General features: G+C 41.1%; 1 protein-coding gene across 1 annotated transcript in view; it reads left to right on the top strand.

Moving 5' to 3' along the window:
* The first annotated feature begins 485 nt into the window (after window positions 1-485).
* tesca (tescalcin a) overlaps window positions 486-17,500 on the top strand; it is an 18,548-nt gene continuing 1,533 nt past the window's right edge. The window contains exons 1-6 of the mRNA XM_060907452.1: window positions 486-701; window positions 9,252-9,321; window positions 10,573-10,653; window positions 13,571-13,710; window positions 13,891-13,952; window positions 14,603-14,707. Coding sequence (XP_060763435.1) covers window positions 638-701; window positions 9,252-9,321; window positions 10,573-10,653; window positions 13,571-13,710; window positions 13,891-13,952; window positions 14,603-14,707 — 522 coding nt within the window. The 5' untranslated portion in view covers window positions 486-637. The remainder of the gene's footprint in view (window positions 702-9,251; window positions 9,322-10,572; window positions 10,654-13,570; window positions 13,711-13,890; window positions 13,953-14,602; window positions 14,708-17,500) is intronic.

The following is a 17,500-nucleotide window of genomic DNA, read 5'->3' as shown; positions in this document are numbered from 1 at the left end:
CAATTGACCTAATGAGTTGCAATTTGGTCCTCCAGCTGTTCCTTTTTTGTACCTTTAACTTTTCCAGCCTCTTATTGCCCCGTCCCAACTTTTTTGAGATGTGTTGCTGTCATGAAATTTCAAATGAGCCAATATTTGGCATGAAATTTCAAAATGTCTCACTTTCGACATTTGATATGTTGTCTATGTTCTATTGTGAATACAATATCAGTTTTTGAGATTTGTAAATTATTGCATTCCGTTTTTATTTACAATTTGTACTTTGTCCCAACTTTTTTGGAATCGGGGTTGTACTTATAATGCATATTACTTTTCCAAAAGAGACTACTGGGGAGGAAGTAGGTCAAAATGTGGTTTTTATAAACAACTGAAAGAGAAAGAAGTAGTTTGAGACTTGTTCCTCATGATATGGTTTTGTTTTCTTGTGGAATCGTGTTCATTGTTCACTCCGCCTCATGGACATGAAGCAGGCTGAAGTGTTACCGTAAAGCAGTGAAGAGAGGCACTGTGGAATTTTAGAGGTATAGAGCTGTAGCACACCTGTTCCCTCCTCTCCTCTCTTCTCTTCTCTTCTCCTCCCTCTGTCTCTCTCTCTCTCTCCCGGCACTACACCGCGCTGCACTCGGTCTGGCTTAACATGGGCTCCTCACAGTCTGAACTGCAGGAACATGAGCTCCAGGATCTCTCCGAGAAAACCGGCTGTGAGTACACCAGCACTCTCATTCTCTTCCTCTCACTCTCTTCCCCCTCTTTTTTTTTTTTTTTTATAATTCTACCCACTTAAATAAACTGTGTGTATGTGTGTTGTTTTCATTTGGCTCACTGATGGCTGGTTTCAGTCTAAAAAGTTTCTTAAACATGAGAAAAACATCTCAGTAGGACTAGAGGACAAGTTTGGTGACTTCTTAGACTTGGTATTAATCTAAAAATCCCTTCCTGTTATTTTAAATGTCATGCTGATATCACACCCGAGACAAGTGACAGAGGGTTGGTTTGGTTTTTTTGCAGTTGTCAACAAGTTGTTCAACTCACTCTGCATTACGTATGTGTGTGTGAGTGTTTAGTCTATGTCTATTTCTTATCTAGAGTGTTTATATTGTTTATTTCAGTTATTCTATTTTTATTTATTGCATTGCCTGTTTGCACCGTGGGTCAGAGGGGACTGAAATTTCATCTGGGCTGTATGTCGAGCATGTATAGCATATTTGACAATAAAGTTGACTTGATTTGACTATTACATTTCATTTTCACACATTATACTTCTGTTATCTCAGAATTATGTAATTGTGATCATGTGACGTCAAATATTAACACTGACGTCACTCTATATTGTAAGAGCATATAGAGTATGGTGTCATAGCACTGCCATAGGTGCTTTATAAAGAGCTTCACTGTAAATAGTACTAATGGAACCGAACACATAATATGAGCTGATCTTAAAGCAATGATTCAATAAATGGCAATACAACTGAATCTGATACGATATGATTTCGAATTCTTAAGGCCACGATTCGATATTTGATAATACTGCTGAATCTGATACGATATGATTTTGAATTCTTAAGGCCACGATTCGATATTTGATGATACCGCTGAATCTGATATGATATGATTTTGAATTCTTAAGGCCACGATTTGATATTTGACGATACAATGGATTCTGCGACAATATGATTTCGAATTCTTAATTGTACAATTCGATATTTGATGATACCACTGAATCTGATATGATATGATTTCGAATTCTTAATTCTACAATTCAATATTTGACGATACCTCTGAATCTGATACGATACGATTTTGAATTCTTAAGGCCACAATTCAATATTTGGCAATACCACTGAATCTGATACGATATGATTTCGAATTCTTCATGGAACAATTCGATATTTGACGATACTGCTGAATCTGATACAATATGATTTTGAATTCTTAAGGCCACGATTTGATATTTGACGATACAATGGATTCTGTGACAATACGAATTTGAATTCTTAATTGTACAATTCGATATTTGATGATACCACTGAATCTGATATGATACAATTTCGAATTCTTAATGAAACAATTCTTTATTTGACGATCTGATATGATTTCAAATTCTTAAGGTGATGAGTCGATATTTGACGATACCACCGAATCAGATACGATACGAATTTGAATTCTTAAGGCCATGATTTGATGATATAACTGATTCTGTGATGATACGATTTCAAATTCTTAATTGTACAATTTGATATTTGACGATACCACTGACTCTGATACGATACAATTTCGAATTTTTAATGAAACAATTCTTTATTTGACGATACCGCTGAATCTCATACGATATGATTTCAAATTCTTAATGGAAGAGTTTGATATTTGATGATACCGCTGAATCTGATACGATACAATTTCGAATTCTTAAGGCCACGATTTGATATTTGACGATACAACTGATTCTGCAACGATACGATTTTGAATTCTTAATTGTACACTTCGATATTTGATGATACCACTGAATCTGATATGATAGAACTTTGAATTCTTAAGGCCATGAGTCGATATTTGTCAATACCGTAGCACCGTTTTTGCGTATACGCCGAAACTACAGATAATGAGATCTAGGGTTAATTATTGCTCGTGGGATCACAATGGAAGTCTTTCAGAATATCACAAACAATACAGTATATTGTATTTTAGTATGATTATGGATCGTCGATATTGGATTTCAAGCGTTATTATGTAGATCTACGGAAGCTGAGAGAGGCCCTTCATATAATCTTTTTTAATTCACCTTGTTATCCCAAGATAACGACATAATTAATTCAGGATCTCAAGAAAACAACACAACTAATTCGAGATCTCGAGAAAACAAAACCGTTATTTCGAGATCTCGAGAAAACAAAACCGTTATTTCGAGATCTCGAGAAAACAAAACCATTATTTCATGATCTCAGCTGGATCACTGTATCTCCGTCGGTAGAGACGAAGCCGGGCCAGTCTTCTGCGGAGGTGCCGCGGACTAATTTTGAAATGATCCCTTATTAAAAAGACTTGATGCAATCTCTCCCTGTGTCAACCCCTGATCAAAATATTGCCTTATTAGGTGATCGATTATTCCAGACATTCTAATGACCAAAGTTGCGTCTATACAGAATGAGAAATAGCCCCAAAGTCAGCATATCACAAGTCTCTTGGCGCACCTGAATGAACCATTTCTCAGCTGTTTACTCGAGATCAGGAAATAATTGTTTTGTTTTCTCGAGATCTCGAAATAACGGTTTTGTTTTCTCGAGATCTCAAATTAGTTGTGTTGTTTTCTTGAGATCCTGAATTAATTATGTTGTTATCTCGGGATAACAAGGTGAATTAAAAAAAGGATTATATGAAGGGCCTCTCTCGGCTTCCATATAGATCAAACGCAGCACGCACACCAAACATTTCCAAATCGAATTTACAAGTTCAATACCGGAATTGCAAATTAAGAGTTTCATTAACCGGATGTGTAAATTCGGTATATACACAAAAACGGTGCAACAATACCACTGTATATGTTACGACATGATTACAAATTCTTAAGGCCGCGATTCGAGACTTGACGATACAACTGAATCTGACGTGATACGATTCAGTTTATTCGTCTCCAATCAGTTTGTGACCAGCATTGTTCAGAATCTGTGGTCGGCCTACTGTTAATCCTCTTAACAATGATGCTTTAAACAACGACTGTTTTAAATTATATTTTTATAAAGATATTTTTTGGGCTTTTTTTTCACCTTTATTGGATAGGACAGTGTAGAGACAGGACAGGAAATGAGTGGGAGAAAGAGACGGGGAGGGATCGGGAAATGACCTCGGGTCGGAATCGAACCCAGGTCCCCGGATTTATGGTATGGCGCCTTAGCCACCTGAGCCACGACGCCCCCTTAAATTATATTTTTATCGTATTACAGCCAAAGTCACCTTGCTATCATGTTTACGCATCTGATAGTAACCAGAATTCAGTTGGAACCACCACCTTCCGACCAATCAGATTCAAGAACTCTGCAGTGTTTTGGTATAACAGGCTACTCTTATCACACAGAAATGAAAAATAGTGTTATGTTAGTACAAAGTATAAAGACAGAATTAATGGTTTAACACGAGGATTCAAATTTCTATAAGCAGTGAATCAAACGAGTCGAAACTCATTCGGCCAAACAGGTTTCTGGATGAAATGAAATCAGTCAACTTTCAGTCACACCTCCTTAATCTACAAAACATGCATCCGAGCTTTTCTAATCCGGTCACGTCTCACTGTGGTTGCTCAAATAATACACCCGGGTGTTAACTTTACTTAACGTTGCTTGTTTCAAAGCAGTTATTACAGTCTTGTGAAAAAGAAAGTACACCCTCTTTCAAGTCTACGTCTTAAGTGTCAGGACATCATAAAAAAAAAAAAAAAAATCATCTGGTCCTTTTACGACCGGGTCTTAAAATTAGGCAAATACAACCTCAGATGACCAATAAGACATGCATATTCACCCTGTCATTATTTATTTAACACAAAGTAAGCCAAAAATGCAGTAGCAGTGTGTGAAAAATTAAGTACACCCTTACTGTTTCCATAGAAATTATGAAGGCAGTTAGCAGCCAGGTGTTGCTGATCAAATGAATTTGATTAAATGATCATCAGCAAGTGTGGCCACCTCTTAAAAAGCAGAAGTTTTGGTAGTTTGCTGGTCTGGAGGTGTATGTTAACACAATGCCAAGGAGGAAAGACCTCAACAATAATCTTAGAGAAGCGATTGTTGCTGCACATCAGTCTTGGAAGGGTTATAAGGCCATTTCCAAACAATTTGAAATCCATCATTCTACCACAAGAAAAATTATTCAGATGTGGAAAACATTCAAGACAGCTGCCAATCTTCCCAGGAGTGGACGTCCCAGCGAATTTACTCCAAGGTCAGACCGTGCAATGTTCAGAGAAATTGCAAAAAACCCAAGAACTACATCTAGGATTCGACAGGCCACAGGTAGCATGTTAAATGTTAAAGTTCATGACAGTACAATTAGAAAAAGACTGCGCAAGTATGGCTTGTTTGGAAGGGTTGCCATAAGAAAGCCTTTTCTATCTAAAAAGAACATGGCAGCACGGCTTAGGTTTGCAAAAATGCACCTGAACAAGCCACAAGCCTTCTGGAACAATGTCTTTTGGACAGATCAGACCAAAGTGGAAACGTTTGGCCGTAATGCACAGCGCCGTGTTTGGCAAAAACCAAACACAGCATATCAGCACAAACACCTCACACCAACCATCAAGCACGGTGGTGGAGGGGTGATGATTTGGGCTCATTTTGCAGCCACAGGGTCTGGGCACCTTGCAGTCATTGAGTCAACCATGAACTCCTCTGTATACCAAAGTATTCTCGAGGCAAACGTGAAGCCATCTGTCCAACAGCTTAAGCTTGGTTGCAATTGGGTCATGCAACAGGACAATGATCCCAAGCACACCAGCAAATCTACAGCAGAATGGCTGAAAAAGAAAAGAATCAAGGTGTTGGAATGGCCAAGTCCAGACCTCAACCCAATTGAAATGCTGTGGCGGGACCTTAAGAGAGCTATGCATAAACAAATGCCTTCAAAGATGAATGAACTGAAGCAATGTTGTAAAGAAGAGTGGGTCAAAATTCCTCCACAACGATGTGGGAGACTGATAAAATCATACAGAAAACAATTGCTTCAAAAGAGAATTCTACAAGCTATTGGGTGTACTTATTTTTCGTACATGGATTCTGCATTTTCACTGAATTTTTGTTAAATAAATAATGACATGGTGGAATCTGTTGCGTGTTGCTTTACACCTGAGGTTAGATTTGCATAATTTTAGGACCTGGTAAGGATCAGATAATTTTTTGTTATGTCTTGATTGGTAAAACTATGTAACTGGAAGAGGGTGTACTTTCTGTTTCACATGACTGTCGATGTGTGCAACACAACTGAACATGAAGTCTGATCTCACCTGTGATACGACGGATTACAGGTTGTGTAGTGTACAAACACGGCCTGTGGCGATGTGTTAATTGCAATGTAAGCTTCTGGTGGGGTTTTTAAGCACCCAGTCGAAGCAAATAATACTCACCTGAGCAGTAGTTTCTATATAGTTTCCGTGGTTTCCTTATTATCAAGAAACCAACTATAGCTCATCTCATCTCATTATCTCTAGCCGCTTTATCCTGTTCTACAGGGTCGCAGGCGAGCTGGAGCCTATCCCAGCTGACTACGGGCGAAAGGCGGGGTACACCCTGGACAAGTTGCCAGGTCATCACAGGGCTGACACATAGACACAGACAACCATTCACACTCACATTCACACCTACGCTCAATTTAGAGTCACCAGTTAACCTAACCTGCATGTCTTTGGACTGTGGGGGAAACCGGAGCACCTGGAGGAAACCCACGCGGACACGGGGAGAACATGCAAACTCCACACAGAAAGGCCCTCGCCGGCCACGGGGCTCGAACCCGGACCTTCTTGCTGTGAGGCGACAGCGCTAACCACTACACCACCGTCCCGCCACCAACTATAACTATTAAAAAAAAAAAAAAAAACGCCACCAAGTCTTTGCAGCCTTGTTTACAGGAAAGGCAGTGCCATTAGAGTCCCTTATTTCTGAGAATATACAGTACAGTCATTTAAAATGATTTTTAACGAAATCTGGCAATTCATTATCACAGGAACAATCCACAGACTCTAATCTTACTGGATGCTATTCAACAACAAAGAATACAATGACATTGACTAACATATTAAAGCTAGACGGCCTTTCGATTTCATAAAATCGGTGAAATTTAGTTCCGTCTGAAATGTGCTCATTGTGATACATGTTTATTTCTGTAATATCTCACAAAACATCCGGCCATTCTGTGACTGCGAAGTTGTTTAATTTGACGGGATTAAAGCAAATAACGTGCATGAAATCGCTCGCTTCGCGCAGTCAAGCAGACAGAGGAAGTCCGTGTGTGTGCGCAGGTTTCCCTTTGAGCGTGCACTGACAGTTCCATCATTCTGTCGCTAAACGAACAGCTGATCACACCGAGGTGCTCGCTGAGTGCCAATATTTATTAGTTCGGTCCTGCGTTTCCTTTCCTTCACGTATAACGTAACGTCTTTTCTTCTCACTTTCCGTTAGTCAGTCTTTCACGTTTCATTCGCACACTCACATCCTCCATTTTTCTCTCCTGTTTCAAATTTGTATCCCACAATGCCTTGCACAAACGGGGAAAGCCCACCACATCATGCATGACGTAGTATCTTGTATTGCGTCATGGTGAAGCAGGAAAAAATAGTGGAGAATTTAGGACCACGTGGAGATAAATTCATTAATTGTTCTATTAAAAAATTAATACAATTGGAAGTCTGTGATTCGAATTCAGTAGCTTTCGGTCCACTAAACAAAAATAATTGGGTGTCGAGGAAAATTGTTTTATGACCTGCACTTGAAAAATAAATCTGAGCAGCCAGTCTACCTTTAACATTTATGTAAAGCCTCGGTCACAACCGGCCGTACGTGCTCCTATGGCCGGTCTACGTGCAAAAAATGCAAGAAACGCACGGAGGGCGCGCGTGTGACGTGCTGATTTTCGAGCCGCAGACCGGCCGCAGAGGTTCTTTGTCATGTCAAACAAACTCTACGGGCGCTTATGTTTTTTTCAGGTTGTAAGACAAACTTGCGGCCAACGTGCGTCTTTCACCACGAACAAAAAAAAACGCAGCGATTTGGGAAACGCCAAAAATCGCACGGCCAAAAAATCGTACGTCCGGTTGTGACCTAGGCTTAAGGAGTCTTCAGTGTCCATTCTGAAGCCCGTCATGTGCATCCGCATGATTTTATGAATTATGCTGCTGTAAGGGCGGCACAGTGGTGTAGTGGTTAGCGCTGTCGCCTCACAGCAAGAAGGTCCTGGGTTCGAGCCCCGTGGCCGGCGAGGGCCTTTCTGTGTGGAGTTTGCATGTTCTCCCCGTGTCCGCGTGGGTTTCCTCCGGGTGCTCCGGTTTCCCCCACAGTCCAAAGACATGCAGGTTAGGTTAACTGGTGACTCTAAATTGAGCGTAGGTGTGAATGTGAGTGTGAATGGTTGTCTGTGTCTATGTGTCAGCCCTGTGATGACCTGGCGACTTGTCCAGGGTGTACCCCGCCTTTCGCCCGTAGTCAGCCGGGATAGGCTCCAGCTTGCCTGCGACCCTGTAGAAGGATAAAGCGGCTACAGATAATGAGATGAGATGCTGCTGTAACATGATTGGCTAATCAAATGAATAAGCAGGTGTATACAGTAGGTATTCCTAATAAAGTGATCAGAGTGTATACAGTATATGTGCATGCATTATATATTTATTTAACAGTTTTTCCACAAAATCGAGTCGTACATGAGCTGATAGCTGACGAGACGCGTAGCACCGAGTTGTCTGTAATCCATGTACGACGAGACTGAGTGGAATAATTGTTTTATTCTAGCCACATTCACTGGATTTTGAGAAACAGAGCATTTTTATTTTTTGCAAATTTGATAAATAAAAACTTTACACAAAACGTCCGACAAAATCATTTCCGCTTAGGCGGACTTCTTAAAAACCTATCAATGGTTGCATGAATTGCATGAGTAGAATTCATTTTGTAGAAAGTGCCGTCTTACGCAGTTTTATATAAGACATGGCAAAAGTGTGTTCCAGAGATTTTTGACAAGTACAAGTGAAAACACATCCATAACTTCTGCTTTTCTCACCCACCCAGTTTTTCCGGTGCAGAATTGCATGAGTGTTGTTTTTTGTAGAAAGTGCCGTCTTGCTGTCGAGGTATAGAATAGCTTTAGATGTTTATTTAATTGTGAAAAATGTAATAATAATAATAATGATAATTTTTGAAAATGTAAAAAAAAAAAAAAAGATACGTTCTTACCATCAAATACTCCCATTTCATATTTTGTTGCTTTTTGTGTGTATTTTTTTTTGAGGTTTAGTTTTCGAGTAGAGTTTTTATTTCGTCCTCGTTTGCTTCAGCCGTTTTGTTTTTCTCTCCTCACGGTATATGAGCTGATATCCTAGTAGTAGAGTAGCCAATCAGAGCACGCAATTGCTCATATCCAGTGAACGTGGATAGAATAAAGGAGTATGTCCTAAATCTATTTCAATTAGTTACACAGTTTTATATAAGACATGGTGTTCCAGAGATTTTTGACAAGTACAAGTGAAAACACATCCATAACTTCTGCTTTTCTCACCCACCCAGTTTCTCTGGTGCAGATCAAAAACCTGCACAAGCGGTTTAAGAACCTGAGCCACAACGGCGACACCTTGAGGTAATTCTCACCTAAAATAACACATAATCCATATACCATTAACCCTCATCCTACCATGCTATTTTACACCTTAATCTTACCATGTGGGGTCCGTTTGGACCCCAATACTTTTCTTTAAAATTAAAGCTTATAAAGACAAAATCACCAGATAAGTTTTGTTCAGAACATCTTGTATTAATAACAGCAATACACTAAAGGGCCCAAGGCATAAAGAACACACTTAACCTTCATCCTACCAGCCAATTTTACATACACAAACTACCAGGCGGGGTCCGTATGGACCCCAGGAGGGAATACCTTGAAATCAATGCAGTAAGAACCAATTCAATGCAGCAAACAGACATAACTTTATTGAAGAACAAAATCCACTATGGCTGAATATCAATGATGTATTATAAATGCAATAACATCGCAATAATATTGCAATAACTAGCATACATGTAGCAAATTATAGTGCCACAAAAAAAATTGGCATTATATACATGATTTTTGCAGCTCATGCAGCTGTAAAACATTCCGGATTACAACTTAGGTCTTTTCTTACAGAATTTAAAACAAAAAAGTAATTGTAAAATAATTTAGGGCTTTTGTTTTGCAGCCTGTGCTTATTGCAGCAGTGGGGTCCACACGGACCCCAAGAAGGAATGCCTTGGTAGTTTCATTATGGAACATAAAAGAAATAAAAGAAGTTAACTTTCAGTGTGCTAAATTATTCAATTATAAAATGAAAGACAGATAAACTTTACTCTGGGGTCCGGTTGGACCCCAGTAACAAATTAATTATACCTTCACAATGCAAAAAGCTGACCTTCCGGTGCTTTAGTGTTTTAATTAAGACATAAATTCCGACAAATTCATAAAACGGTGAGGCAGTATGTCGCATATTTTTAAAATGGCAAACAAACATATAGGTGCGGGGTCCAGATGGACCCCACTTGGTAGGATGAAGGTTACGTGTCTGATGTTGGTGTAAGGCGGGTGTCAATAAATACACAAACGTGTCCCAGCGTGTAAAGTTACATATCAGTGCTGCCAAAAGAGAATGTGATCACAACAGAAAACCTCAGTGTATTCTTTCTCTGTCCCTGCTCATGTCCAGAGACAACATTCAGTGAAGGCTTTCATTAGATACCGTCCTGTTTTTAAACAAGGGCTGTGACACATTACTCCTGGCCACAACTGTTTGCAGCTGGTTGAGGCTCAAAGTAAATTCAGTCTGTCAAACGAAATTCTTGTTTTTCTGAATTTCAGCCGAAGTGACCTGGAGAACATCAGCGACTTGACCTTCAATCCTGTTAGAAACCAAATCATCAATGCCTTCTTTGATAAAAGGTACATATGATATCATCTCATCTCATTATCTGTAGCCGCTTTATCCTGTTCTACAGGGTCACAGGCAAGCTGGAGCCTATCCCAGCTGACTACGGGCGAAAGGCGGGGTACACCCTGGACAAGTCGCCAGGTCATCACAGGGCTGACACATAGACACAGACAACCATTCACACTCACATTCACACCTACGCTCAATTTAGAGTCACCAGTTAACCTAACCTGCATGTCTTTGGACTGTGGGGGAAACCGGAGAACCCGGAGGAAACCCACGCGGACACGGGGAGAACATGCAAACTCCGCACAGAAAGGCCCTCGCCGGCCACGGGGCTCGAACCCGGACCTTCTTGCTGTGAGGCGTCAGCGCTAACCACTACACCACCGTGCCACCCGGTACATATTTATATCATCAATAATTTTCCAACTGAGTGACATTTTCATCAATTATATATTTCTATTACTCAACAATCCACTGAGGCACATTCAGCTTTTAGGGAACATAGAAACTAGAGAAGACAAGAGCACTGAAGAGTAGGACGAAGGAAACATTAGAAAACAAGGACGTTAACGACACTGGAAACTAAAGAACAGCTGGAAATTATGGACAGTGACATTTAAGATTAAGTAAAAACTGAAAAGTGTAAAGTAGGATGTGTGAAAGGTTGTAGGACAGTGATACATATGGAAGACCTTGAAATTGACGGCACTGGAGAAAAGAGAACTAGAGAACATCTGGACACTGGAGGAACTGGAATATAGGCAATAATTAGAAACTAGAGACGCTAGAAAACAGAAAGGAGGACATCAGTAAACACACAGAGAAACTATGAATGCTGGGAACCAGGGAACAACTGAACACCAGGAAGAAGGAAATGCTTGGAAGCTCGGAAGTAGGGAACCAGGGCCTGGACACTGGAGAGACCAGGAAACCTCTGAATAATAGGGACAGCTGAAACCAGTGAACATCTAAATTAGGGACACTGGGAGCTAGTGGTAGAAAGAGAACACCGATAACTGTGGAACATCTAAAAGAAATAGGCAACAGCTGGAATCCAGGGAACAGCCCGAAATGAGGGAACACCTTCAAACTAAAGACACTGTAAACTAGAGAACATGTGGAAACTAAATACACTGAAAATAAAGGAACACCTTGAAACGAAGGAACATTGTGTAACTAAAGACTCAAAACTATGGAACAGCTGGGAATGAGGGAACAGCTGGAAACGAAAGAGTCTAAACTATGGAGCAGCTGTAAACTAAAGACACTGAAAACTAGAGAACATCCGGAAATGAGGGAACAGCTGGAAACTAAAGACACTAAACTATGGGACACCTGGAACCTAGACGATGAAAACTAGGGAACAGCTGGAAACGAGGGAACATGTTAAACTAAAGACATTGAAAACTAGGGAACAGCTGGAAATGAAGGAATAGCTGGAAGCTAAAGATACTATAAAGTCTGGGATATATGGAAACTAAAGACGTTGAAAACTAGGGAACAGCTGGAAACGAGGGAACAGCTGGAAACACGGGAATGCATTGAAACTAAAGACACTAAACTAGGGAACAGTTGGAAAGTAAAGACACTGAAAATGAAGGAACATCTGGAAATGAAGGAAAGTCGTGTAACTAAAGACAACTATGGAACAGCTGGAAATGAGGGAACATGGTGAAAGATACTGTAAACTAGTGAACAGCTGGAAACGAGGGATTGCATTGAAACTGAAGACACTGTAGACTAGGGAACAGCTGGAAATGAGGGAACAGCCAGAGACTAAAGATACTATAAAGTCTGGGACATATGGAAACGAAAGACATTGAAAACTAGGTAACAGCTGGAAGCAAGGGATTGCACTGAAACTAAAGACACTGTAAACTAGGGAACAGCTGGAAAGTAAAGACAGTGAAAATGAAGCAACATCTGGAAATGAAGCAACATCTTGTAACTAAAGACACTAAACTATGGAGCACCTGCAAACTAAAGGCACTGAAAACGAGGGAACATCTGGAAATGCGGGAACACAGTGAAACTAAAGACAATGTGAACTATGGGACATATGGATACCAAAGACACTGAAAACTAGAGAACAGCTGGAAATGCGGGAACAGCTGGAAACTAGTGATCATATTATCTAAGGAAGAAATGAGTTACATTAGTCTGGATTTGGCACCAAAAAAGTTATTAGGACTGAGATGGATTTCGATTCGTCTGCTTCTTTCAAAATATGAACAGGACAAACTTTATGAAAACGATGGACGAGAGGAATTCGTGGAGGTAGCTAGTCAGTGATTGGTTCTGAGCGAGCTTACTTCGGTAGTAGATTGGGTCGGTAGCTTCTCATCTCATCTCATCTCATTATCTCTAGCCGCTTTATCCTTCTACAGGGTCGCAGGCAAGCTGGAGCCTATCCCAGCTGACTACGGGCGAAAGGCGGGGTACACCCTGGACAAGTCGCCAGGTCATCACAGGGCTGACACATAGACACAGACAACCATTCACACTCACATTCACACCTACGCTCAATTTAGAGTCACCAGTTAACCTAACCTGCATGTCTTTGGACTGTGGGGGAAACCGGAGCACCCGGAGGAAACCCACGCGGACACGGGGAGAACATGCAAACTCCACACAGAAAGGCCCTCGCCGGCCCTGGGGCTCGAACCCAGGACCTTCTTGCTGTGAGGCGACAGCGCTAACCACTACACCACCGTGCCGCCCGTCGGTAGCTTCTATTAGCAGAAATGTTGCTGCTGTTAGACTGAACTCCTAAATCCTTCTGGAAGGTTCTACATAAAATGTATGATTTGGAATTAATAGCTTGGTGCACACACACACACACACACACACACACACATTTTGTAAAACCACCAGTCGTGCTAATGCTGTAAACTGACCTGCTTTTTGCCGATGCTGGTGCAGGAACTTTGGTCAGAACGAGGTGGGCGTCGAGGAGGAGATCAGCTTCAGGGAGTTCCTCACTGTCCTATCACACTTCAGGCCACTGAAACAGCAGCTGACGCAGGAGGACAGAGAGATGATTAGAAGAGAGAAACTCCGCTGTGAGCACACACCTAAACACACCTACATTGTCTAACCATCTTACATGGACTGTAATCTCCATGGTGATGGAGACTGAATATCAATTGTTTTCCAGAGAAACGAACAATTTCCAGGTTTAGGGACGATCTAAAATTCTGAACCGTAACTGAATTACCACCTTCTCCTTTCCCTTCCTTCAGTTCTGTTCAACATACACGACAAAGACAACGATGGCATCATCACTTTGGACGAATACAGACTGGTAAGAAAAATTTTGAACATGTCCATCAAAAATGTCTGAAGGACTTCTTTACCAAAGTCCGGATAAACAGCAAACATCACTGAATGCAACAACAACGATCTTTTAATGCATAACCATTAATGATTCACTTACTCTTCGAAACAATACAGTTTCTTATGGCAAATATTTGTAATGTGAGGCGCAGCGAATAAACACACTTCTCTATCCAAATCATCTTCTTCATTGCTGACTTTTCTTTAAGCGAACCATGACGGTACTGTAGTTTTACTGAGCGTCTTCCAGAACCAGCCACGGTTCTTCCAGACGCTTCGACCGTCACACTCGCTTCTTCATTTTGCACCAAAACCTTCATTATGTTTTCTTTTTTAATCTGAAAAGTGCTCACTTATGGAATATACTGCTCAGAGGCAAACTTTTTTTTTTGCTGGTAACATTTAATTTTGTGCTGGAAAAAAAAAAGAACGTTTGAAACTCTAAAATGTTTCTGTAATGTTTTAACTTGATAATGTAGAAGTCACAAAATAGAAATCTATAACAAAGTTTGTATGAAAAAAAGGGGAGGGGGGAGTGCCAAGACTTTTGCACAGTACTATATATAACCGGCGTACGTATTCCGGCTGGTTCTAAACCTCTGTGTTGATGTTCTACAGCTGGTAGAAGAGCTCGTGTCCAAGTCTGCTACAGAAGAAGAAACAATCAAGTCCGTCGCCGATGCTGCTATGCTCGAGGTTGCGAGTCTCACGATGGGTCAAATGGTATAGAACCTCTCTCATTATACAATTCAGTAGTTAAAACAGTTTATGATGGGGACACGTCCCGGCATTTATAAATGGACAATAAGATGTAATGTTTGGCAAATTATTGTTGTAGAAAAGGAACAAAACACTTCAGGATGTGTTGTTACTGGAAAATAATCAACCTCATGGTGGTAAAAGTCACACTATGGGCCACATCACATGACATTACATTTCTGGGATTTACCAGACGCTTTTATCCAGAGCGACGTACAACATACCCAGAGCAGCTTGGGGTATAGTTGGGGGTTTGGTGCCTTGCTCAAGGGCACTTCAGCCATTCCTGCTAGTTTAGGGAATCAAACCAGCAAACTTTTGGTCCCAAAGCTGCTTCTCTAAGCTTTAGACCATGGCTTCCCCCATGACCACGTTATTGATGATTTTCCTAGAACAGCATGGCCTCCCGGCAGCACAGTGGTGTAGTGGTTAGCGCTGTCGCCTCACAGCAAGAAGGTCCGGGTTCGAGCCCCGTGGCTGGCGAGGGCCTCTCTGTGCGGAGTTTGCATGTTCTCCCCATGGGTTTCCTCCGGGTTCTCCGGTTTCCCCCACAGTCCAAACACATGCAGGTTAGGTTAACTGGTGACTCTAAATTGACCGTAGGTGTGAATGTGAGTGTGAATGGTTGTCTGTGTCTATGTGTCAGCCCTGTGATGACCTGGCGACTTGTCCAGGGTGTACCCCGCCTTTCGCCCGTAGTCAGCTGGGATAGGCTCCAGCTTGCCTGCGACCCTGTAGAACAGGATAAAGCGGCTACAGATAATGAGATGAGATGAGTATGGCCTCCCTTCCTTAGAAATGACACTGTGATCTCAATATGGACTGAAAGTGTTTGATGGTAAGAACCAGCGTTGTCGTTGAGTCACTAAACCTCAAGTCCGAGTCCAGTCTCGAATCCCTAGTGTTCAAGTCCAAGCCATTAAAGAAAATTTCGATCCGAGTCCGAGAACAAGACTCCAGCCGCACCATTTGATGGTGGCTGTTGCTGCCTTTACGATGTGAAACCATTTACGGTGCCCCCAAGAGTCTATCTGATGCACGCGCCAAGGCATGCAGGTGTGACACTCTTGCACGAAGTTCGTACAAAAATTAATGCAAGTATAAATATCTTATGGCGAATTATTATGGCGTGTTACAAAAAATAAAGAAAAAAATCTGAATCCTCGCCTCCAATGCATGAGTCCGAGTCGAGTCATGAGTCAGACTCGAGTACTACAAGCCTGGTAAGAACGTATCTTTTTTATTGTTCAAGAATTATTATTATTATAGCATCTTCCACAAATTGCTCCTGTCATTTCGCCAATTTGTTTACACTCTAAGCAGAAATTATTTCGTCGGACGTTTTGCATAAAGTTACAGTGGTGCTTGAAAGTTTGTGAACCCTTGAGAATTTTCTATATTTCTGCATAAATATGACCTAAAACATCATCAGATTTTCACACAAGTCCTAAAAGTAGATAAAGAGAACCCAGTTAAACAAATGAGACAAAAATATTATACTTGGTCATTTATTTATTGAGGGAAATGATCCAATATTACATATCTGTGAGTGGCAAAAGTATGTGAGCCTCTAGGATTAGCAGTAAATTTGAAGGTGAAATTAGAGTCAGGTGTTTTCAATCAGTGGGATGACAATCAGGTGTGAGTGGGCACCCTGTTTTATTTAAAGAACAGGGATCTATCAAAGTCTGATCTTCACAACACATGTTTGTGGAAGTGTATCATGGCACGAACAAAGGAGATTTCTGAGGACCTCAGAAAAAGCGTTGTTGATTCTCATCAGGCTGGAAAAGGTTACAAAATCATCTCTAAAGAGTTTGGACTCCACCAATCCACAGTCAGACAGATTGTGTACAAATGGAGGGAATTCAAAACCATTGTTACCCTCCCCAAGAGTGGTCGACCAACAAAGAACACTCCAAGAGCAAGGCGTGTAATAGTCGGCGAGGTCACAAAGGATCCCAGGGTAACTTCTAAGCAACTGAAGGCCTCTCTCACATTGGCTAATGTTAATGTTCATGAGTCCACCATCAGGAGAACACTGAACAACAATGGTGTGCATGGCAGGATTGCAAGGAGAAAGCCACTGCTCTCCAAAAAGAACATTGCTGCTCGTCTGAAGTTTGCTAAAGATCACATGGACAAGCCAGAAGGCTATTGGAAAAATGTTTTGTGGATGGATGAGACCAAAATAGAACTTTTTGGTTTAAATGAGAAGTGTTGTTTGGAGAAAGGAAAACACTGCATTCCAGCATAAGAACCTTATCCCACCTGTGAAACATGGTGGTGGTAGTGTCATGGTTTGGGCCTGTCTTGCTGCATCTGGGCCAGGACAACTTGCCATCATTGATGGAACAATGAGTTCTGAATTATACCAGTGAATTCTAAAGGAAAATGTCAGGACATCTGTCCATGAACTGAATCTCAAGAGAAGGTGGGTCATGCAGCAAGACAACGACCCTAAGCACACAAGTCGTTCTACCAAAGAATGGTTAAAGAAGAATAAAGTTAATGTTTTGGAATGGCCAAGTCAAAGTCCTGACCATAATCCAATCAAAATGTTGTGGAAGGACCTGAAGCGAGCAGTTCATGTGAGGAAATCCACCAACATCCCAGAGTTGAAGCTGTTCTGTACGGAGGAACGGGCTAAAATTCCTCCAAGCCGGTGTGCAGGACTGATCAACAGTTACCGCAAACGTTTAGTTGCAGTTATTGCTGCACAAGGGGGTCACACCAGATACTGAAAGCAAAGGTTCA

Source organism: Neoarius graeffei, chromosome 24 (genome assembly GCF_027579695.1).
Source record: "Neoarius graeffei isolate fNeoGra1 chromosome 24, fNeoGra1.pri, whole genome shotgun sequence".
NCBI lineage: Eukaryota > Metazoa > Chordata > Actinopteri > Siluriformes > Ariidae > Neoarius > Neoarius graeffei.
This window is presented reverse-complemented; position numbering and strand designations above follow the sequence as displayed.